General features: G+C 52.3%; 1 protein-coding gene across 3 annotated transcripts in view; it reads left to right on the plus strand.

The window, feature by feature from the left end:
* CDH22 (cadherin 22) overlaps nt 1-19,771 on the plus strand; it is a 124,166-nt gene extending 104,395 nt beyond the window's left edge. Inside the window, exons 9-12 of one of the 3 annotated variants that reach the window (XM_036826857.1) lie at nt 9,088-9,209; nt 9,328-9,445; nt 15,528-15,779; nt 18,702-19,771. In XM_036826857.1, coding sequence (XP_036682752.1) covers nt 9,088-9,209; nt 9,328-9,445; nt 15,528-15,779; nt 18,702-19,258 — 1,049 coding nt within the window. In that variant the 3' untranslated portion in view covers nt 19,259-19,771. Of the gene's footprint in view, nt 1-9,087; nt 9,210-9,327; nt 9,446-15,524; nt 15,780-18,473; nt 18,556-18,701 lie in introns of those variants that run through there. The other 2 variants (XM_036826856.1, XM_036826858.1) reach the window with 2 other exon arrangements.
* The last annotated feature ends 3,652 nt before the right edge of the window (nt 19,772-23,423 follow it).

The raw sequence follows: 23,423 nt of genomic DNA on the forward strand, positions 1-23,423 counted from the left end.
CTCGGGACCCCACCCCAAGCCCCAACCCTCCCCAGCAATTGAGCTGGGGAAGGAGATGAGTCTCTGCAAGGAAGGGACTGGTCACTGGGCTAGAGATCACTCCCCTCTGAGCTGCAATTCACAACCCCTGCCCAACCCTCACCGAGGATATTAATCAATGGGATAATGAAAGGTTCCCACTTCACAGTGCTGGTGGGAGGATTAAATAGGATAATACATGGAAAGAACTTAGCCTAGTACTTAGCTCTCAGTTAATGGTATCTATCGATCTTGACTCTGTGCACTTGGCTTAAGCACCAGCTCTGTGCCAGGCACTTTACAATGCTGTGCTCATTGAATCGTCCCACCTATCAGGTGTTGATTCTGCCGTTATCCCCAGTGTGTGGATGAGGAAACTAAGACTCAGAGAGGTGAAGTCATTTGTCCAAATTCCCGGCGCAAGCCTGTCTGACTGCACAGCCCGCTGTCACCCAGATGCCCCTCAAGTCATATGTCTTTGGTGCCAGGCACGAAGCCAGGAGTGTCACAAATAATCCACCCACTCCGGCTTCTTGCCATCTCTGTGAGACAAGGACAAATTATTATCCCCACTTTACAGCCAAGGAAATAGAGGCTCAGGAAGGAACAGCGATGGCCCCAAAGTCACAGAGCAAGTCCATGCAGGGCCAGGGCTCCCAGCAGCCAGCCGGGACCCCAAGTGCAACACCCGTGCCTTCCTGCTGAAGCATCCATTTGGCTTCCTCAGAAACAGGGGATGGTGGTGGGGTCACGGTGCCCCGCCTGCTCCGGGTGTAACAAACATGAGGTGACAAGAATCAGAGGGGAAATATTTATACACAGCAGCTGAGCTTTGCCAGCACCTCGGAGGATGCGGCACTCAGCCGGGAGCAGCCACCTGTCACACCGGATTACCTCAAAGACTCCCGAACCACTTAGAATGCCGGCTCCCCCCTCCCCAAACTTCTGAGTCATCCATTCTGCCCATGCAGACGCTCCTTCCACTGACATTATCTTTAACGTTTTGTAATCATGAAATATTAATGACCGATATTGAATTTAAAGTACAATTTGTGTCTGAATCCTTCAGTGGAAAGGGCAGTTGTAAAGGGACAGTCTTCAAAGAGATGGCGGGGTGGAGGGGGGAGACTTGGAAAGCCAGTGCTGGAGTGGGCGGTGCCAGGGGGCTGCATCCGGCCCCCTCTTCCAGGTCTGGAGGGGTGGTCTCTAGCTGCCCCGGACAGCAAAGAGTTAACCAGATTAGCTAGAGCTTCCCCATCTGGGTCACCCCAGGCCAAATCACGGTTTTACAGCCCCCTGATTTTTTCCTTCATACCACAGAGCACGCTTTATGATTTATATATGCATTCGTGTGCGTGCTTAGTTAATCTCTCTTCCCCGGGAAACAATACCTTCCGTGAGGGCAGGGTCTCATCTGTATCTGTAGCCTTCACACCGGGCCTGGTACTCAGTAGGTGTGTATAAACATTTCCTGAATGGATGGATAAATGGGCTTGTCCGCCCAGTTAGGAAGGCAGGGCGACATGATGGAGAAAAACTGCTTCTAGTGGCATGGCTCCCAGCTGTGAGTTTGGGCAGTCGTTTCCCCTCTTCTTGCTTTAGTTTTCTCATCTATTAAATGATACCGTATTGGATAGCTATAAGGATAATAACTCTATTGTTAACTATTAATAACAGTGGCTTCTATTTATTTGAAGCTCACAATATACCAGATATTGTGCTTAATGCTTTATATAAAGTGTCTGCTGAGGGCCTCTTGTCACCCACCTGCTCCGGGCACTGGGATCTGGTGATAAAAAGTCTTGGCCACTGACCTCAGGAGTTCACAGGTGGGCAGAGAGAGACACATCAACTGTCAGTGGCAACGCAGAGTGCAAGGAAGGGGGCGGTGGGCATTCAGGAGGTGTAGCCAGGGACTTGCCCCCCTAGAGGAGAAGGCAAGAGACTTTCCCAGAGGAGGGGACATCTGAGTTGGGTCTCAAAGGCTAAGGAAAGGAGGTTTGGGAGCTCCCAGCAGAAAGAGCCCCACATGCTCAGGCCTGGAGCCTTGGCCGACAGAAAGACCCCTGTCCGTTCTGAGAATGGAGAGACTGGTGTGGCCAGAGGCTGGAGCCAGAGAATGGCTGGAGTAGGTGGGGTGAGGTGAGTGTGCAGAAGCTCACTGGGCCTCTACAGGAAGGACCTCAGATGTCCTGTGAGCAGCCGGACATCTCCTGGAGACGACAGGGAGCCAGTGCAGGCTTTAGAGCAGAAGAGGAAGATGGTCAGATGTGCAGTCCCCAGCGTTCACTCGGGTTGGTGGGGGAGGGCGGACGGGAGCGGGGCAGCCCGGAGCAGGCAACAGATGGGAGACTGTCAGGAAGACTCGGGCTTGGACATGTGCTGAGAGCGCAGGGCAGGGTGGGGACGGGCAGGAGGAAGTGCCAGGGAGGCTGACTGTGGTGCCATCTGGGGAAGAGGCCTGGCACAGCCCTGCATGGAAGGGGTTGCTTCAGAAGGCAGTGAGCTCCCCGTCACCAGAGGTGTGTAAATGAGGCCTGGGTTCCTCTTGGATTGGGTAACTCCCGAGATCCTGTGCCACCTAGGTACTTAACAGATGCCACCAGGAACAAAGATTTTTGTGATGTCCATGGAGTCTCATAAGACAGCCCAGAGTATCAGGACCAACTCAGCCCTAGGGACGAAAACTTTCTCCCACCCCACCCCCCAATTTCAGGGCCCCTTTTTTACCCAGAAGTCCTCCTGCACCCTTCAGAGGACCAAACATCCCCACCCCAACAAGGTCAAACTTCCAATCTCCACGTGGAAGCCAAACAGATAATCAAAGAAATAGAGAAGGGCACCCTAACCTCATGCTCCCACTGGAGGTGAGTGGGGACGGGGCAGGGAGTGCGAGGCGACCGCCCCTGGCAGCCCTGACACCCCTCCCCTGGAGCACTCCCGCCTGCTCACCCAGCCCCCCTTGCCGTCCTGCCTGCTTGTCTTGGCCAGCTTGTAATTGGGATGATAAATCTTCCTGCCCAGCTGGCCAGCGCTAATCAGAGCCTGGTGTTTGGATGCAATTTAATTCCCTCGAGAGGAGGGAGGCACTGAGGGGACGGTGGAGAAGAGGGTCCAGGCTCTGCTCCTCCCACCCTTGCACCACTGCAAGGAGGTACCTTCCAGCTGCCCCCCACCTCTCTGCCCCCCTTCCTCTCCCTTCTCCCCACTTCTCACTCTCCTTCCCACTCCCACTCTTGCGACCCCACTTCTCTCTTTCTCTGTGGGCTTCTGACTTTCTCTGTGACAGCCAAGGAGAACTTCAGAGTCCAGCTCCATTTGCTTTACGGATGAGAAAAGCTTGGTCCAGAGAGAGAGGCAGGAAGAGGGTCACACAGCTTGACTGCTCCCTAGATGGTGGGATCTGGGTGGCGGGGGGGCATGAAACCCTCACAGAATTAGTCCATACAGAGGTCTCATCTCTCTCTGTCACCTCCACAGCACCCCAGCATAGTCAGGGATGCCACAGACAGTGAAATCCATTCATTCGCTAAATCTTTATTAAGCACCTACTGTGTGCCATGCACAGAGGGGCTGGGGATACAGCAGCAAACACAAGAGACCAAAATTCTGCTTACTTTCTGGTGAGGGAGATAGATGATGGGCAAGTTAAGTGAGTAAAAATATAGCGGGTGTTGGATAAGTGCTGTGGAGAAAAGTAGAGCAGGGAAGTGGGTAGCTGGTGGGATGACAAGGAACAAATTTAAATAAGGTCATCAGGGGAGGTCTCTCTGGGAAGACATCTGGGCAAAGATCTGAAGGAGGGAAAGGAGGAAACCTGGAGCAGAGGAAAAGGCAGAGCCAGGTGAGGGACGAGGCCAGGGAGGAAGATCACAAGGGCCTTATGGGCATGTAGGTCTTGGGCTTATAGTCTGATTGCCCAGGACTAGGGCAGTCAAGGAAAGCTTCCTGGAGCAGGCAGAGACATTTGTTTGGGGCCTTGAGGCAAGTTGGATTCTGGCAGCTGAAGATGGTCAGAAAGGCAGTACCATTTGATGGTTAAGACTCCCCTTTTGGACCCAGACCCAGGTTCCGTTGACGGTTCCCTGTGAGACTTCGGGCAAGTTCTTTACCCTCTCTGAGCCAGTTTCCTCATCAGCAAAACGGCAATAATTCAAATCCCTACCTCCCACGATGGTTGACAGGATGAAATGAGGCAGCACAGACCCTGGCTCATGGCAGGTGCTCGATATGTGTTTGCTTGTGTCCTTCTGGCAGGAGCGTATCCCTAGGAGTTCCCTAACAGGGTCACCAGGCCAGGACCCATCACCCCTACACTTCCTACTGGCCTCTAGCCCTCCAAGTCCAGTTTGGTCCAGACACCAGGTTAAGAACTGCTAGGGGGTGGGGGTCTTCCTTAGAAGGAATCCAGAATCTTACTATCTACAGCCTCCCCTCCCACCCCAGGACCTTTGCACATGCTGTTCCTACTGCCTGGAGCACACTTTCCTTCCCATCCCCTTCATCTGATTACTTCCTAGTTGGATCTCAGCCTAAACGTCACCTACGCTAGGGCAAATATCCCTGCACCTCACCAGGGTAGGAACCTAGGAACCCCTGCCTCATACTCTCACAGTCCTGGACTTTTTTCTCTCTACTTTTATCACAGTCTAGAGTGATATCTGTCCCTGCCACTAGACCAAGAGGCCGTGTTGGTCTTGTTTAATGTTGTGTTCTTGGTACAAAGGAGGCGCTCAAACTGTAATAGTCAGCAAAAACCAGAAGTCTCAGTTTCAAATTGCCTGATCCAATCCCCCGTCTGTTATACATAAGGGACGCTGAGGCCCAAAGAAGGTAAGGGGCCTGCCCACACTGCACAGCAGCTCTCCTGCCCAAGCCTGCTCTCTTCCCAAGGCACCCAAGGAATTGCCCACCCTCCTCTGCCCCTCGGCCCCCCAGGGCTATACCTGACACCTCCTCGGATTAATGGTGAGCCAGCTCAGAGAGGAAGCACCAGGCTGAAGCACGTTTAATTTTAATTTAGGAATCGGTTAAGGCTGCGGGCCTGCTCAGCTCTGGGTTGTCAATCAGCCTTCCTCAAGGCTGCATCAATTAGTTTTAAAATATTGAATGTAATTTTGCCTGACACAACATATTGCAGCTACTGCAAAATATAATTTATTTCAGAAGAAGAAATAATTAAACTAATTTGCATGTCAGTCAGCTGAACTGAAATGCCAAGGGAGGGGCGTGGGCTCCATGGGGGATCCAGCCCCCGGAGACAGCACCTGCCACTGGGCATTGGGTGAGGTCAGCCTGGGCCTCGGTCTGAGCCGTAGCTGCGTCTGGATGGACAAATATTCAGGCAGCAGGAGGGCCCACTGGAATTGCATCTAGACCACGCACTGGACTTAGAGTCAGGAGACCTAGGACCCAACCTCAGTTCTGCCACTGACTTGCCTGTGGCTTTGGACAAAGTCTTGCCCCTTTCTGGGCCTCAGTTTCTCCATCTACAAAATGGGTTTAGGGAATTCCCTGGCAGTCCAGTGGTTAGGACTCAGTGCTTTCACTGCCGGGGCCCAGGTTCGGTCCCTGGTCGGGGAACTAAGATCCTGCAAGCCATGTGGCATGGCCAAAAATTAAATTAAAAAAAAAAAATGGGTTTAACAAGACCTTCATTATGGGTTGTTTTGAGGATCCAATGATGTCATAGATAAGAAAGTTTTATAAATTGGAAAGTCCTGCACAAAGAGGAAGGTTAATTAATTGACGGATTTCTTATTTTATACCAGAAACATTTAAGTTGGTAAAAATTATGCATTATTATCAGTTATTACAAATGATGCTACCTGTGATCGGGAGGGGTTTGGAGGAAGCCAATCAGAGGCGAGATGCCAGGTTGGACCTCCCCCAGCACCTGCCAGTCACCCCCAGGCAGTAGTTTGCAACACTTGCTATTGATACATATTAGATTCACCTGGAGCTGTTAAAAAAACCATCAATGACCAAGCCTTGGGCTTAGAACGTTTTAAAGGCTTCCCAGGTGATTCTAATAGCTAAGCTGAAGACTGCCATGTCAAGAGCACAGGATGCTGACTTAGGGCTGGACCACAAGCTCTGGGGGGTCCAGGCAAGCCCCCAATTCAGGGGTCTCTGGGATAAGCTCTGTGGGTGGCAACTTTGGAGGCGTAGAGGCACACCTCTCGGCTGCCCTGCCTCTCAGATCTGCCAAATCCTCATGCCAAAAAGGATTCAGGGCCTTCCCAAGAGGTGACCCATGACATTTGAAAGGAGGAGATAGGACAACAACAAGATGGTAAGGTAAGGATGTTCTAACTAATCTTATTGTGACAAACATTGCAATATCTACGTGTATTTTACACCTTAAATTTACACAATGTTATATGTCAGTTACATCTCAATAAAGCTGGGGGAAAAAAGAGGTAGGAGAGGCCCAACAGAACCCAGAGGAATGGTACAATAATGGGGGTCTCACCAGCAGTGGACCCAGCCCTCCAGCAGGGTGTCTGCCCGCTGAGGATCTTATCCTACTCTGAGGTCCCCCTTCTGCATGGCCCCATAGGACCCTGTCTCTCCCTCCAGCCCTGCACACCCCACCCACTGCAGGGGAGGGGGCCCTGGCCACCCTGTACCCTCCTTCTGCCTCAGTGGGGAGAGAGGTGCCTGATCCAGGCAGCGGACCTCAACCTCCCCTCCTCCCCTCCTCCCCTCCTCCCCTCCTCCCCTCCTAAGCACCCACCGGCTGGCTGTTTAACTTCTCTGGCAAAACACTCTTAAAAATAACACCTCACCCGACATTCCCAGTCACGACTCCCATCTCCCGCCCCCGGAAAGGCCCCCTCTAATCGCTGAAGCAGCAGATCTGGGTGAGCTGAGAAGATAAGGCACCCCTGCCTAAGGGGAGCTCCAGAGAGGAGTCGGGGTCTGAGTTAATTAAGGACTCCCCCCTCCCCCCGCTTCCTTTCCCTGACCCCCCCCAGGAGGTGGCCGCACCTGCCTCCAATCTCCATTTCTCTTCTTATCAACACAGGAGCAGCTGCAGTCGGCATCCAGTGGGGCCCTGAGTTCAGAGAAGGAAGCAGCCGACCAGCCCCCACTTGCCCCCAAAACTCATGGGGTTCCTGGCTGCCTGGAAGCTTCCAGGCTGCCCCCAAAATAGCTCCCTGTCAGCCGGGTCAGAGACCCAGCCATCAAGTCACTGCTCGGAAGGGGGTAGTTTCCTCTCCCAGGGGATGTCCTTGATGTCACTGGCGGGTAGAACTTGTCAGTAATGAACTCATGGCTGAGATAGCTAGGACAGGGCACCAGTGAGCACTCGGGGGTCTGGGTGGGGGGCTATAAAGGGCCAACATTCAGGGTGCTTCTCGGAGAGGACAGGCTCGGATGAGGTATCCCAACAGCCTAGAGTCACTGAATGTCATTGCTGAAAGGAGCCTTCAAGGATATCTGCTGATTTAACAAATCCTTATGTAACACTTATGTGCTATGTACACAGTTTTAAGTGCTTTGCACCTATTAACTCAGTTTGTCCTCTTAATCAACCTGTTACTAGTAGCCCCATTTTGTAGGTAAGAAAACTGAGGCACAGAGAGGTCAAGTGCCATGGCATGGATCACACAGCTACTAAGTGACAGAGTTGAGATTGGAACCACTTGGCTCCCAAGTCCTTGCTCTTAATCACAATGCTCTGTTCATTTTCCAGGTGTGGAAACTGATACAAGAGCGGGAAAAGTTTTACCCAAGGTCAAACACTATGTCAGAGACAGAGCCATGCCTGAAACTCAAGACTCTTTCTGTCTAAATGTTTCCAGGCTTCAGTCATTCATTCAACAAATCTATTAGAACCAACTCTGTGCCACATCCCGCAATGCTGGGGACCCAGGGATTAATACAACAGAGGCCTTGACCTCAAAGATATTGCAGTTGGAGGAGTGGGGACTTTGTGGCTTTGCTGAGGACCTTGGCGAAGACCCCCCTCCAGTGGACTTGTCTTGCCCTCTCATGATCGGGTCTTAAAAGAGCAGAGGTTTGGGACTTCAGTTGTCAGCTGACCAATTCTTTAAACTTCCGCATGTTTTTAGTTCCCTTATGCAATATGGGGATAGAAATTGTACCAAACCATAGGATTTCTGCAAGGATACCTGAAATAATGGATATGGATACTCCAGGAGAAATCTGTGCACTCCACAGTGATGGAATGGAGATGGCAATGTTGATTGTAGTGTTGTTGGAGGTGGGAGTGGGGGGTGGTGATGTGATAGTGATGTGGGTGATGATGGCGGGGGTCATGGGAGTATTGGTGGGGCTGGTAATGGAAGTTGTGGTGGAGATGGTGGAGATAGTGAATGATTGGTGATGATGATGGTGGTAATATTGATGATGGTGGCCACAGGGGGGTGATGGTGGTGGTAAGGGTGGTGAGAGTGATGGCCTTAGTGTTTGTGATGATGGTAGAGATGAGGAAGGTGGTATTAGTCAATGCAGTGGTGATGGCGGCAGCGATAATTCTAATGGTGATGGTATTGATAATCTAATGGTGATGGTAACAAAGGAGTGGTGATGGCATTAGTGATGGTGATAGTGGTGAGGATGGTGATGGTGGTACTGATAGTTATGTTGGTAGAGGTGGCAATAATAATGCTAATGGTGGTGATGGTTTAATGGTGGTAGTGGTACTAGTAGTGGTGATGGTGATGGTGAAGGTAGTAATGGTGGAGATGGTGACGGTGTTGGTGATGGTGATGGGGTGGTACTGATGATTATGGTGATGGAGGTTGTGGTGATGATGCCAGTGGTACCAGTGCTAATGGCAGTGGTGGTGGTGGCAATAGTGACAGTAATGGCGATGGTTACAGTGATGATCTAATGGTGGTGATGATGATAGCAATGGTGGTGGTGGTGATGACCCAGTTAGCCAGACATCCTTGGTCCTGGTCCTAATATGAGCTTGATCAACCCACAGATCTCTCAATGTGACCTCACTGCCTACTCTTGTCCTAGCAGTAGATGGGGGGGTTGTCTAAATCTCACGCTTGATGCCTCCCACCCTACGCTGTGCTCTTGTTACAGACAATCATGCCCAGCTCTCCCGGGCATCCCTAAGGATCCGAATCCTGGATGTGAACGACAATCCCCCAGAGCTGGCCACACCCTACGAGGCAGCCGTGTGTGAGGATGCCGAGCCAGGCCAGGTAGCACGGAGGGGTTGGGGGCTGGGGGTCGCTGCCAGGACTGGCCAGGACACCCTCTACTCAAGCCCAGAGTGGGCTTGGCCTCACATCAGCTCCCTGCCCCCTCCTCACCCTTCAGCTCATCCAGACCATCAGTGTGGTAGACAGAGACGAGCCCCAGAGCGGGCACCGCTTCTATTTCCGCCTGGTGCCTGAAGCTCCCAGCAACCCTCATTTCTCTCTGCTCAACATCCAAGGTGAGTTATCTCAGAACAACCAAATCCTAGGATGCATGGAGGGAGGGGCTTAGCCTCCCCAACCCCTTCCCATGTTATAGAGGCGCCCGGAGGGCCAGTGGTGGGTCCAAGATCACACAGAAAGTCTGAGCCAAGCTGGAGATGTTACCCAGCCTGCTAGCCAGACCCTGAAGAACAAGCAGGAGGTGGGTTGGCTGAATGGAGGAGGGCTGCCCAAGGATAGAGAATGGTAGATGGAGAGATATAGAGAGGGAATACATGAGGAGTGGGGGGTGGCCCAGCATCCAGGGTGGAAAGAGCCCCTGATCTAAGTGAGGATTGGAATAAGCCACACGCACACACTCCCACCCCTCCGTTTAAAAAGTGCTTTATCCCACTCGCATTTCTCTTTGCATCCTCACGGTCACCTTGGGAGGTGGTTTTCTTACCCCTCCCCCCATTTTGAAGGTGATGAGACTCTAAGAGGATAAGGGACCTACCCAGGGTCATATAGGGAGTCAGTGGTGAGGCTGGGACTCAAACCCACACCTATCTCAGTTCCAATGTGCTTCCTGCTCGCTACCTTGAAAGCAAACCGCCCCTCCCATCCTGAGCTGATCCCATTGTGAGACCCACTCCTGCAAGTTCCCCTTCAGTGAGAAGTTGAAGTCTGAACCTTTGAGGAGTAGACTGGGGGACGGAGTGGTCAATGGACTGGGAGTGAGGGACCTGGGTCCCAGCCCAGGCTCAGTTGAAGGCTTTCTGTGCAACCCTAATGCCTGCCTCAGTTTCATCATCTGTAAAATGGGGCTGAAGATGCCGGCCAGGCAGCTAGGTGGTCCCAGTGAGATGTGGGTTACCGAGGTATATTGTCAGTATCTAGAACATGGCATTTCCTTCATTCAGTAATTATTTGTTGACCATTTATTGAAACACAGTCCCTACATGTCAGGCACTGTTCTAGGTCCTGAAAATGCAGCGGCATGCAAGACAAAATCCCTGCCTTCATGGAGTTTATATTCTAGAGAGGGGAAACAGAAATTAAACAAATAAATATTATGATGAGGTTGATAAGTGGCTGGCAGGGAGGAATAATACAATATTCACGAGTCTGGACCTTGTTCTATTCAGTGCTGGACCCTGGGTGCCTGGCACATAGTAGGTATTCAAAAATATGTGTTAGGGAATTCCCTGGCAGTCCAGTGGTTAGGACTCCAAGCTTCCACTGCAGGGGGCACGGGTTTGATCCCTGATCAGGGAACTAAGATCCCGCAAGCCACGCGGCGTGGCCAAAGAAAAACATAAAAACAAGAACATGTGTTAGACAAAACAGGAGGAAATAAAGCAAGGCAAGAGTAGAAGCTATTTTAAATAAGGTGATCTAGGAAGGCCTCTCTGAAGGAATCAATAGTGAGTAGGGATCTAAAGGAAGTGAGGGGGTGAGCCATGCAGATAGCTGGGCAAGGAATGATCCAAGTGCAAGAAACAGCAAGTGCAAAGACCCTGAGGTGGGAACAGGTTTGGGATGTTCAAGACCTGCATAGTTGGGGTGAGTGAGTGATGGTACTGGAGGAGATGTAGTCAGAGAGGTACTAGGGGCCAGATCATGTGGATTCCTTCTGATCCTGTTCCAGGTCTGGGATCACCCCCAAGACCTTGACACCCCTTCCCTCAGTGGCTTCTGAAGCCAGACCCATCTGTATTTCCATGAGTAATATTAAAAATATTTAACAACCAGTGCAGCTCAGATAATCAATCAGAAAGGACCCTGATCATAAGTAATCTGGAGTAGGACCGTGGAGCCTCTGCTGAGCCAGGCTTTAACCCCTTAGTGACTTGATCGTGTTAAAGTTGGGGGTGTGCTTGAGGGAGAGGCTGAGGCAGCAGGGAAGGACTTGGGGGACTCAGAGCCATGGCTATTTAAACCTTTTTGGAAGTAGTTCAATATTTTTTTTTTTATAAATTTATTTATTTATTTATGGCTGTGTTGGGTCTTCGTTTCTGTGCGAGGGCTTTCTCTAGTTGCGGCAAGCGGGGGCCACTCCTCATCGCGGTGCGCGGGCCCCTCACTATTGCGGCCTCTCTTGTTGTGGAGCACAGGCTCCAAACGCGCAGGCTCAGTAGTTGTGGCTCGCGGGCCCAGCCGCTCCTCGGCATGTGGGATCCTCCCAGACCAGAGCCCGAACCCGCGTCCCCTGCACTGGCAGGCAGACTCTCAACCACTGCGCCACCAGGGAAGCCCCATGAAGTAGTTCAATATTTTAACAACTTTAACAACTAGTGCTGCCCTGATTGCTCATTATGACAGTGGTACCCCGAGCTGAGCGCAGGAGACACAAATAGCCCTGGATTGACCTCGCCAAGTTCACAATCTTTCCAACCCAAGGAGCCTGAGGTTCTGCCCCAACTGCCTCTCTTTGACGGGGGCTGGGGGCTGGGGGCTGGGTTGGCCACCAGGGCTCCCATCCAGTGTGACCACCTGCGTACGAGCCCTGGGAGCAAGGCTGGCAGCAGCGTGCTGAGGCCAGCACAGCCCGGAAAGGGCTCCTCCTCCAGTCCCCCGGCCCCTTCCCACGGTGTGCCAAGCCCCCTCCTCCTCACCATATAAATATCCCAGTTGACAAACGGCTACCCCAAGCCATCTGTTTCTTTGTACAAATTTGTAGCCAGTTTGGAAACGTGATTTATAAATATTGCTTTTGCAGCCAGGATTGACACTGATGTATGTCAGGCCAGATGGATGGATGTAGTGCTGGGCGCAGATCCTGCCTAGAAGGGTGGGGTAGGGGCCTGGGGTGGCCACTGGCTTCCCCAAATGAAGCCAGCTGCTGCCCAGGAGGGCAGCTAAGAGGTAAAGGGATGATGCTGAGGGATTTCCTCTTATGGGGTGAAAGAGTAGCAGGGACCAGAGCTCTCCAAACATATGGTTCCATGGCCAGAGACAGCAACCCTGAGAAACAAATATGTCCTCTCCTCTCCTCTGTTCTTGCTTTTGGGAATTAGAGGCTGAGTCAGAGCCAGCCACTCATTTTTCAAATCTGTCCACTTCTCTGTGCCTCCACTACCACTGCTATTTCACATCTGAAACACACAATAGCTTCCTAACTGGTCTTCCCCATCCACTGCTGTATTTTAGATTAGAGGCTCCCTTGCTTAGAAGGTAGGCTTAGCAAAGGCAGGGACCATGTCTGTCTTGTTCATTGCTGTATCCTCAGGGGCTAGAATAATCCTGACCTACAGAGGGTGTTTAATTAGTATTTGCTATTGAATGGATGGATGATATGTCACTAGGTCGCTTCTTTGCCCATCAATCGATGGCCTCCTATTGCCTTTAAGAAAACAACCCAATCCCTTACCATGGCCTCTAAGACTTTCTATTATGAACGCCTGCCTCCCCCTCCACCCTCTTCTTGACTCGCTCTAGTCATCACCCTCATCCCTCCAGCCGCCAAGGACTGCTCTCAGTTCCTTGAGTTCCTATGCCTCTCCTAACCTCAGGACCTTTGCACGGACTATTCCCTCTCCTAGAATTCATTGTTCAGGGCTCACAATGATATCATTTCTTCCAAAAAGTTCTCCCTGATCTCCCAGACTGGTCAGATCCTCTGTTAGATGCTCTTCCTATACTTTTCCTTCTTAGCACTCACCATGGTTTGCGATTGTAGACTAAATTGTGAGTTTATTTGATTAACCTTTGTCTCTCGCATCAGAATATAAGGCCAGATCCAGGACTGTGGTTGATTTCGCTCCCCATTATTCCCCACCCCCCATGACTAGCATGGTGCCAAGCACAGAGTAGTTACTCAATAAAGATTTATTGGATGGATGGATGGATGGATGATTCGATGGATGGTTGGAAAAGGTAGCTATGCCACCAATTCACAGGATAAATTCAGACAAGTCCCTTCTCTCTGAGCCTCAACTTCCACGTATATAAAATGGGAATAATGTTACAACTCTTGGTGGTTGTGAGGATTAAACATTTCTATGTATTTAAAGTATCTACCCAGTCCTTGATACATAAGAAGTGTGCAGCCAATGCAAAGGAGTCCCACACCATTCTTTCTTTTCCTCATCTTGCTCTTGAGCCTTTCTTTCCTTCCCAGGGGAAGGCAGATGTTGTCACAGCTGGGGTTGACTCACCCTTTGGCAGGAGGGCTAGCGTTCAAGCCAGAGCTTGAGGAGCTGACCCAGGACCACCAGTTACCCTAAAAGATGTGGTTCATTCAAGCATCATTCTTCAAGGCTGGCTCAGTGCCAGGGAAGAGACAGGCACATGCTACCTTAACACAGCATGACAAGTGCTGTAACAGAAGTGTGCGTGGCGCCTGCACAGTCAGAGCAGGGAGGGGGAAGCCATAAATCCTTCCTTCCCAGGGAAGCGTAGAAAGGAGGCCACAGAAAAGAGGTGACATTTAGCTGGAGCATGACGGATGAGGAATTTGCCCAGGCAAGAAAGTGGAGAGGGTGTTCCAGCTAGCGGGACCTTAGTGAATAAAGGCGGGGCAGCCTAGACAGAGAGCGGGCGCGGGGTGTAGCACGTGGGGGTGGGGCATGAAAAAATTAACAACCAGCATTCATGGAGCATTTCTCCGTGTTAGGAACTGTTCTAAGGGTTATGTGCGAATTACACTGTTTAATCCTCAAACCTACGTGATGCTATTTTCCTCCGTTTCGGATGAGGAAACTGAGATCCAGGGAAGCTAAATGAGTTTCCCAAGCTAGTAAATGACCAACTCAGCATTAGTTATTAACATTTTAATGGAAATTTTCAAAGATGTATAAAAGTAGATAAAATAACACAATGAACTCATATGTGCCCATCACATGAGCTTTAACCCGTGACCAGTCTTGTTTCAGCTGGACCTCCGGTCCACTTCTCAGGTGTGCCCAAGGTCACAAGTCGGCCCTTCCAAGGGCTCTTTTTCCTGCATTGTGTTCATGATGGGGAAGGCCAGGCAGGCGCACTGATTTGGGGGCTGCGGGGAAGAGGCTGAGTTAACTGGGACCGCAAAGCTGGGGAAGGGACCTAGGCTGTCAAAGTCTGAGGTCAGGGAGACCAGCCTGAAGCCTGCGAGGCCAGAGAGAAGGACTCAGGAGGGAGGCCTGGGCCCCCAGCAGGAAGCAGGACCCCTTTTGTGGAGCTGGCTGTCAAGGATGGGAGAGCAGGCAGCTGGGCTCTGAGTACTTCTCCACTACCACATCGGCAGCCACCAAAATGACAGAGGGTCAGTGATGGCCTGGCCCCTGCAGGAGAGGTGTGGAGGAGTCACGAGGGCGGGGGAAGTGGGCTCGCCTACACCTCAGCTCGTGTTCTACACCCACCCCCCGAGTCCTGACTGGCACTCCCAGCACGAGGCCGAAGCAGTGCGATGAGTATGACTCATGTGAGTTCACTGTCCCCTCTGGCCATTATGCATCAAAAGGAAAGAGACGGGTGAGGTGACCTGGGTACCCTGGGGTGTCCTCATCAGGCCCCAGGGGGCATGCCCCCGGCCCTCCAGGCTCAGCTCTTAAAGAGACTCCTGACAGAAAGATGCCTCAGCCAAAGGCAGGTGCCAGCCCCTGTTCCCAGTCTTCTCTGATGACCCAGAACTTGTCGGTGCCCAGGAAGCCACAACCCAAGGACCACAGGACCCCAGGGTCAGGATGCATTGGACAGCTGGGGTGGAATCCGAAAGAAAAAAAGGCTGTTGAGACAAAAGGCAAAAAAAAATATTTTTTTGACATAGCCAGGGACAGGACCTTGGCCCAGCTGGGGACAGAATCTTGGAAGAGCTGGGGACAGGACCTTGGCACCACTGGGGACAAAATCTTGGAATAGCTGAAAACAGAATTTTGAGACAGCTGGGAATAGAAGCTTAGGACAGCTAAGGACAGAACTGAGGGCTCTATGGCTGGGGACAGGACCTTCAGGCAGCTGGGGGCAGAATTTGGGGAGAGCCGGTAACAGAATTTTGGGAGATCAGGGAATAGACCCATGGGTCAGCCGGGAGACAGTAGCTGGGGGCAGAGCGAGGCAAATCCCGAGGTGGAATCGGGAGGTGGCTGGGACGGGGGAGGCTGAACCCAAGTCACACACCACTCCCTTTCTTCGAAGCAGACAATACAGCCGCGGTGCACACGCAGCACATGGGCTTCAACCGGCAGGAGCAGGACGTGTTCTTCCTGCCCATCCTGGTGGTGGACAGCGGGCCGCCCACACTGAGCAGCACGGGGACGCTCACCATCCGCATCTGTGGCTGCGACAGCTCCGGCACCATACAGTCCTGCAACACCACGGCCTTTGTCATGGCCGCCTCCCTCAGCCCCGGAGCCCTCATCGCCCTCTTGGTCTGTGTCCTCATCCTGGTCGGTGAGTCCGCCAAAAGCCAGCCCCCCTGCCCGACTGGTCCCCATCCTTGGGCCCTGGATTTCCTTCCTGAGGTGCCCCCATGGGGGTCTCACTTGCCCTCCCCATCCTAGGAAGGGCTGGCTTGATTGATGTCCAAGTTCTAAGCTGCAGCTCCTACTAGAAGTCTCCTAAGTACAGACCAGCCCTACCACCAACTCCAGAAGGTGTCAGCCCCGAGCTGAGACTAAGTTCATGCTGGCCCACCCTCTACATGGCCCAAAGTCTCTCTAATTTTTAAAAACCAAGACTATTTTTTAAAATTCTCTCATGTCTATTGTCCTATTTTAGTCTTTATGTAGTACTTTTAGTAAAAAAAAGGGTTCTTGTGAACCTCACAACCCCTCAGCCAGATGTATCATCCCCATTTTTGAGATGACAAAACTGAGGCTCAGAGTCGGTAAGTGGCTTGCAAAAGGGGACCCAGTTAATCTTCTGACTTGAAATCAGGTCTTTTCACCCTGTGTTCCCTGCTCCTTTAACTACCCCACCTGCTAGGAATCTAAACTGGGGGCAAAACTTTGGGGCAGCTGGAGTAAGATCTTAAGACACTTGGGGAGGGGGCAAAATCTACTCGGGTATCAGTTCCACCAGCAGCCAGTTGAACCCCCAAAGTGTCCCCAGGGAAGAGGTCAATTTTCAGGAGCTAAACTGGATTCAGGTGGCCACAATGCCACCTCTCACTGTTAAAGCAGAAAGGCCTCACCTCAGTCCTGACTACTGGACTTCACGGAACAGCCAGAGCTGGAGGAACTCAAGGAAGGGCCAGATGGCAGATCCCAGGTTTGCTCAGTTCCCTGGGAGATTCAGCTGCCTCCCACGCCTCGCCGCCCACCCCCGGGACCTGAAGAGGTCCTGGGCAGTCCCCTCCTAGCTGGGAGGCCCCCCCTCCTCTCTGCTCCCCAGCCCATGGCTCAGAAACCCTTTTTCCAGAGGATGCACTTTACAGCGGTTTCATTTTCCGAGGCAGTGCAAACAAATTTCTGCCTAATTGCCCACAAACGAAGAAAGTGCACATCAGTGCTCTAAAGGTGACGGGTGGAATCACTGATCAGGCCTGGCACATCTGTCGCCTGCTGCCCACGCTCCCTACCATCTGCTCTCACGGGCATCCCCCTCCGCAGCTCCCGGCCTCCAGCTTCAGAAGCCGTCCATCCATCTTTCCCACTTCTCTCCTGACACCTTTCCTCCCTCCCAACCTGTCCCTGGATCCCACCTCCTTCCCTGTCAGGATCCACCTTGTTAGGTCGTGAGCCAGCACCCTGCCCCATGGCCCTCACGGCTGGTTCTGGCCACTGGCCTGGCCTGAGCTGTTTGGAGCTGCAAGAAGAATCCAGTGCCTGATAGGATACCCAACATATGTCTGTCCATCCATCAACCCACCTATCCATTTAATCCTCTCATTTGCTCATCGGTTCCTAATTTATCCATCCAGTGAGTACCCCCACCCATGTGCTGAATTATTCTAGGCACTGGGATTCATCAGTGAATGAAAGAGACAAAAAGCCCTGAGTAACTGGAAAGTTGGGGTTGCCATCGCTGAGACTGGGAGACTGAGGGTGGGAAGGGGGAAAGATTATTCTTTCACATTTGGACACATTAAGTTTGCGATTCTCCTGGTCAACCCCAAGGACTTGCTGGAGAGGAAACTGGATGTACAATCTAGATTTCAGGGGAGAAGTCCAGGCTGGAGGCTGCAATATGGGAGTTGTCAGCCTCTAAATGGAATTTAAAGCCACGAGACAAGGAAAGCGACAATAGAGGGGGTGTGGAAAAAAGACCAAGGACTGAGTCCTGGGACATCTGATGTTAAGAAGTCAGAGAGGAGAGGAGAAGAGAAGCTTGCTTATAAGGTTGAGAACGAGTTATCAGTGAGGTGGGAGGAGGAAGAGTATGCAGAGTCCTGGAAGGCAAGTGAAGAAAGCCAAAAAAATCTCATCCTTGAATCACCTAGGTCTCCGTCCAATTCTTCATTCAGTCATTCATTCAACAAGCATGGTTCTCTTGCTTACTGCATGCCAGGCACCACTCTAGGGGAAAGTTCCCCAGGTCCTCGAGGGCAGTTCAGAGTGTGTATTTTGAGGTGGGGTGAGACTGACATGTTAACATGGCAGGGTCTGTGCTATGAATGAGCAGTGACTTTCAAACCTGAGCTGCCTGGGCATTACCTGCAGGCCTTATTGAAACAGACTGCTGGGCCCCACCCAGTAGATCTAGGACAGGACCTGAGAATCTGCATTTCTAACAAGTTCCCAGGAGATGCTGATGCTGGTCCAGGGTCCGAACCAGGGTGATAGAGAGCAACCCCTCATTAGGGGAGCTTGGAGGTGATATCCTGAACCCGGCCTTAAGCTCTCAGGGAAGGGCTCCTGCAGGAGCTATCTGGACCAGAGACCCAAATGGCGAATAGGGTGATCAGGGCTTCTGGAGTGGACAGAGGAGGGCAAGGGTGAAAGAGAGGTCAGGGTCAAGGACATTTCACTCCCCCCAGACCTCAGCTGCCCCATTCCCATCGCCCCCACCCCACCCCAGCACCCAGAGACCTCAGGGGGATGTATCTCTTCATAGAGTTAAGGATGGAGACCTCAGAGGTTGGGTCCAGCCCTCAACACCCATGAAATCTCTTAACACTGCTCTCTGTCCCCACCCCACCCCCAGTGGTGGCATAGGCTTGATTTGCACACCTCCCAAGATGGGCAGCTCACTACCTATCCAGATAGCCAGCTACGGTCTGACTGTGAGAAAGGTACTGTTGCACAGAAATCTAGGAAATTTGCATGAGCATTTAGGCTGAGCCAGCTCTGCTGGGGAGGAGGGGAGGGGTGGTCCCCGGACTGCCCTGGGTGGGGCTCGGCCCTCACGCGCCCCCTTCTGTCTCCTGCGCAGTGCTGGTGTTGCTGATCCTCACCCTCAGGCGCCACCACAAGAGCCACCTGAGCTCCGACGAGGACGAGGACATGCGCGACAACGTCATCAAATACAACGACGAGGGGGGCGGCGAGCAGGACACCGAAGCCTACGACATGTCGGCGCTGCGAAGCCTCTACGACTTCGGCGAGCTCAAGGGCGGCGGCGACGGCAGCGGCGGCGTGGGCCCTGGCGGAGGCGCGGGGAGCCCCCCGCAGGCCCGCCTGCCTTCGGAGCGCCACTCGCTGCCGCAGGGACCGCCGAGCACCGAGCCGGACTTCTCGGTGTTCAGGGACTTCATCAGCCGCAAGGTGGCGCTGGCGGACGGGGACCTGTCGGTGCCGCCCTACGACGCCTTCCAGACCTACGCCTTCGAGGGCGCGGACTCGCCAGCCGCCTCGCTCAGCTCGCTGCACAGCGGCTCGTCGGGCTCCGAGCAGGACTTTGCCTATCTCAGCAGCTGGGGCCCCCGGTTCCGGCCCCTGGCCGCCCTCTACGCCGGCCACCGCCCAGAAGGCGAGGCCCCGGCCTCCTAGCCCGCCCTCCCTGCAGCCCAGGACCCAACTGGACCCCAGGACAAAGCACGTCCCCTGCTCACCCCCTTCCCCCAACCCTCCCAGGGCGGCCGGACAGGAGGGGGACCTTGTTCGGGCAGCGGACTCCCCGACGGCATCCCTCCCCTGGGGTGGGGGAGGGGGGGCGTGGGGGTTAGGCAGCTTTTGCGCAGAAGTGCGGGAATTATGACCAACATCATTAAAACTGCAGCGAGAACGGGCACTGCGTGACTCTGGGGTTAGACAGGAAGAGAGGGTGGCGTGGATCCCTCCTGGCTTAGGGGAGAAGCTGGGGGGAGGACGCTGCAGAAGTGCCCCCCCAGGAATGCCCCATCAGAGTTAAGAGGAAAGAAGGGCTGTTCATTTACTAAGCACCTACTGTGTGCTGGGCCTGTACAAAGACCATCTTAGTCATCACACAAACCTCGAGGTGGGGCCCTGCAGGTAACAGTTGGAGAAAGGCACCCAGAGAAGTGGCTGGGACCTGTCCAAGGACACCTTGCCAGTGTACCGTGGAGCCACAGCACTTACTGGCTACCTGGCCTTGGGCAAGTTACCTCTCTTCTCTGGGCCTGTTTCCTCCTGTGTCAAACGAGGCAAATAGCAGAACCTACCTCGAAGAGTCTTGAGGATTAAAAGGCTTCATATGTGTCAAGTGGTTGGGACAGTGCCTGGCACATAGTAGGTGTTCAATAAATGTTAGCCTTTGATACTGTTATTATCTTTGTCATTATTAGAAGCCCAGCGTGTCTGCCTCGCAGATCTGAGCTCTCTCCGCCTTTTCCCAACATCTCCAAGGAAATAGAAAACCTGACTGTTGGTGTTGCTCCTGCTCTGAGTCGGGGATAGGGACGTTCCCAGAAATTGGAGAGCCTTCCGGTGTCTCAGGCGACACTGGAATAGGACACCTGGCAGGCGTGCCAAAAGAGGACAAGGTGGGCAGCTCCAGGACTTGGATGAAGTGGGAGGGTTGATGGGAGATGGAAGGGTCAGAAGCCACTGAGTGTGATGGGGACCTTATCTGTTTGTTCTGGGAACCCAGCAGTTTCCCCATCCATGGACCCAAGTTAAGAACCCCCGGGCTAAGTCACCTCTAAGAGCCTCCGGCTCTGAAAGCATTTGATTATAAGATATAGGTTATTTGTCCTCCTGCCCCACACCCAAGTGATTAATTCATTCTACATTGACTGGCTGTGAATTCCAGCTCCTGCTAGGTGGGCATCCTTCATGAAGGTTCTCAACTGCTGAAGCCTCAGTTTCCTCATCTGTAAAATGGGGTTAATGATAGCCCCTACCTTAAAGGATGTTAAGAGGCTTAAAGGGGATAAAGAATGTTAAGCTCTGATCCCAGTGCCTTCCTGCCACATTGAAAGTGCTCAATAAATAAATGCTCATTTGCCTTATTCTTTTACCCTCCCAGGGAGCATTCATTCATTCCCTCCACATTTGCCAAGGTCCAGTGTGACAGATCCGGAGATAGTCATTATGTCCTGAGTGCCTTGCCTGTGTTATCTCACTTAAGTTAGATACTGTCAGCCCCAGTTCACAGGTGAGGAAACTGAGGTTCAGAAACTAGTAACCTGTGCAAGGTTACACAGAGCATGAGTAGTTCTGCCTTCCAGTAACTTCCAACCTGGGTGGGGGCAGGAGGCAGGGGACCAGAAGCAGCCAATAACAATGCACTGGGTAAGAGCTGTAGCAGAATTAACAGAAAAAGATCCTGGAAACACCGAAGAAAGATTGAATAATTTTCAGAGGAGGTGACTCCAACTGAATCTTGAAGAATGAGTATGAGAGGTACGAGATGGCCAAGCAAGCAAGACATTCCAGGCAGAAAGAAGAAGAGCATCCTCAAAGGCTGGGGGCAGGGGGGCAGCAGGAAGCATGTGGCAGCTTCAGGAGTGGTGTGTGGTCCCCAGAGCTGGACCACTGGGAGGAGGAATAGTGAGATGTGAGCAGGGAAGGCTGGTTGGAGGCGGGTTGCGAAAAGACCTTTAAGGCCAGGCTAAGAAAGGATGCTTTGTTCAACTTGACCATGTCTCCTAAAGTCCACTGAGGGATAGGGGGTTAGTGTGGTTAGCCCAAGTGGGGACATATCAATACCCTCATCCATATAGGAGCCTTAACCCACGGTTCCTGTAGCTCATGATATGAATGGGTATTGTAATTTGGGGACCACTGGGGTGATGTGTGATCCCCTCTCTCACCCATGTGTGCCCAGCTCTCACGTACAGAATCCCAACTATTCTCAGGTTGGTTATTGCCATCTCCATTGTAGAGAGGGAAACTGAGACCCAGACCCAGAGGAGTAAAGTGATGGGCTCAAGGTCACCCAGCTGGTAGGGGACAGAGCTGGGACAACACAGGACCTCTGATACCAAGTCTCTGTTCCTTCCACATATGACCGTTGCCTTGACAGACTCTGACTCTGCTGAGAAGGAGATTACAGGCAGGTTATGTGTCCAGAGGGACGAACAAATACAGAGTCACAAAAACCCCTGAACATCCTGTCCAAACCCCATACATGGGGAATGACTTTCTCAAGGTCACACAGGGTTAAAGAGCTTACAGAAATAAAAAACATTATTCATCCAGAGTCACCTTCTGAGCCTCTGGCTCTTCCGTTTTCCAGCTGTGTGACTTCGGACAAGTGTTTTACCCTCTCTGTGCCTCCGTTTTCTTATCCAAAAAGTGCACCCACTAGAACACCTACTCCATAGGGTTGCAGCGAAGATAAAATGCAGAAATAACCACTGACACTTACCAAGCATTTCCCACACGCCAGGCACTGCTCTAAGCACTTCACGTGAATTAACTCTTTTAATCCCTCACCAGCCCAGTGAGGTAACTCTCATTTTATAGGTCAGAAAGTGAGGCACAGAGAGGTTAAGTAACTTGCCAAGATCAAACAGCTAATAAGTGGAGATGCCAAGATTTAATGGGAGCGCTCTGGCCCCCAGAACCTACACCATCTGCAGCACTCACAGTGCCTGGCACACAGGAAGCATTGGGCATGTGGCCTGGGAGTATCTGATGCCCCCGTCTGTGCCCTGGGAGAACTTCACTCACTGCCACATTCTACAGCCTGTGGGAGTCCTCAGGCCTCCCCGTGATTTCTGCTAATACTGGGGTGGGGATGGAGGGATAGATCACGTTCCCTTAATCCCTCTGCTTCCAGCTCCTGCACCTGCATTTGCCTTCTCCACCGGGCCCTGAGCCAACCCAGGAGTGAAATACGTGAGTCCGGCCCCTTCTCTGGGTTCCACAAGGTGTCCACTAATGCCAAGCATTTCGTGAGCTTTGTACACTTTTCTGATGGTTTGGGGTCACAGACAAGGGCCTGGTTGTGGCGTACACAGCCTTTCACCGTCGCCCTCATTGGTTGCCACCAATTTCCCCCACGAGCTCCATTTCCTCTCCCTGTGTTATGCAGAGAGCACAGCCACCCCAGCTCCAGGCTCTAACTGGGCACACCCGACTCTATCACGGAGCTCAGAAAACAAAGGGCCTTCCTTTTCCCATGTCTGCCCCCCTTTCAAGGCATCTAAGAAAATGAAAAGAAAAAAATTTCCCTTTTATCGTCATCATCTCCGTCACTGTCGTCAGCACAGGATAAAAGAGCAGTCAGGGTCATGAGCAAGAATTGATATATAATTGGCCAAGAGTTTTAGAACCAGGGATATTAATGACAATGACAATGATGGTAATGAGGATGACGAGAGCACCCGTACATGGCGCTTGCTGCATGCCAGGCACTGTTCTAAGCCCTGTATGTAATTATTACGAATACAGGTAAAACCCATGGAGGGTGGACTCTTTGTTTACTGCGTTTAGCGCTTTATTTAAGTGGCCTTGTTTAATTTTAAACAGGTACGTCATTAGCCCCGTTTTATAGACCCAGGGCTCACAGTTGGGGAGGGGCTAGCTCTGGGATACAGGGCTTATAAGGGCCGGGACCGTTTCGCACGCACCCCACCACGATTCTGAGCAGAACCAGGACAGCTCGGATTCTGAGTGCAGTTTCTGGGAGAGTGTGGGGCGGGGAGAGAAGCAGGTGGTGAGAAGGGGAGGCACTTGAGACAGATGGCAGAGCTGGGCAGCAAGGTGGAGTCCAAGCCCGGGTCTGCGTCACTGGTATGTCCCAAGC

Source organism: Balaenoptera musculus, chromosome 15, assembly GCF_009873245.2.
Source record: "Balaenoptera musculus isolate JJ_BM4_2016_0621 chromosome 15, mBalMus1.pri.v3, whole genome shotgun sequence".
NCBI classification, from domain to species: domain Eukaryota; kingdom Metazoa; phylum Chordata; class Mammalia; order Artiodactyla; family Balaenopteridae; genus Balaenoptera; species Balaenoptera musculus.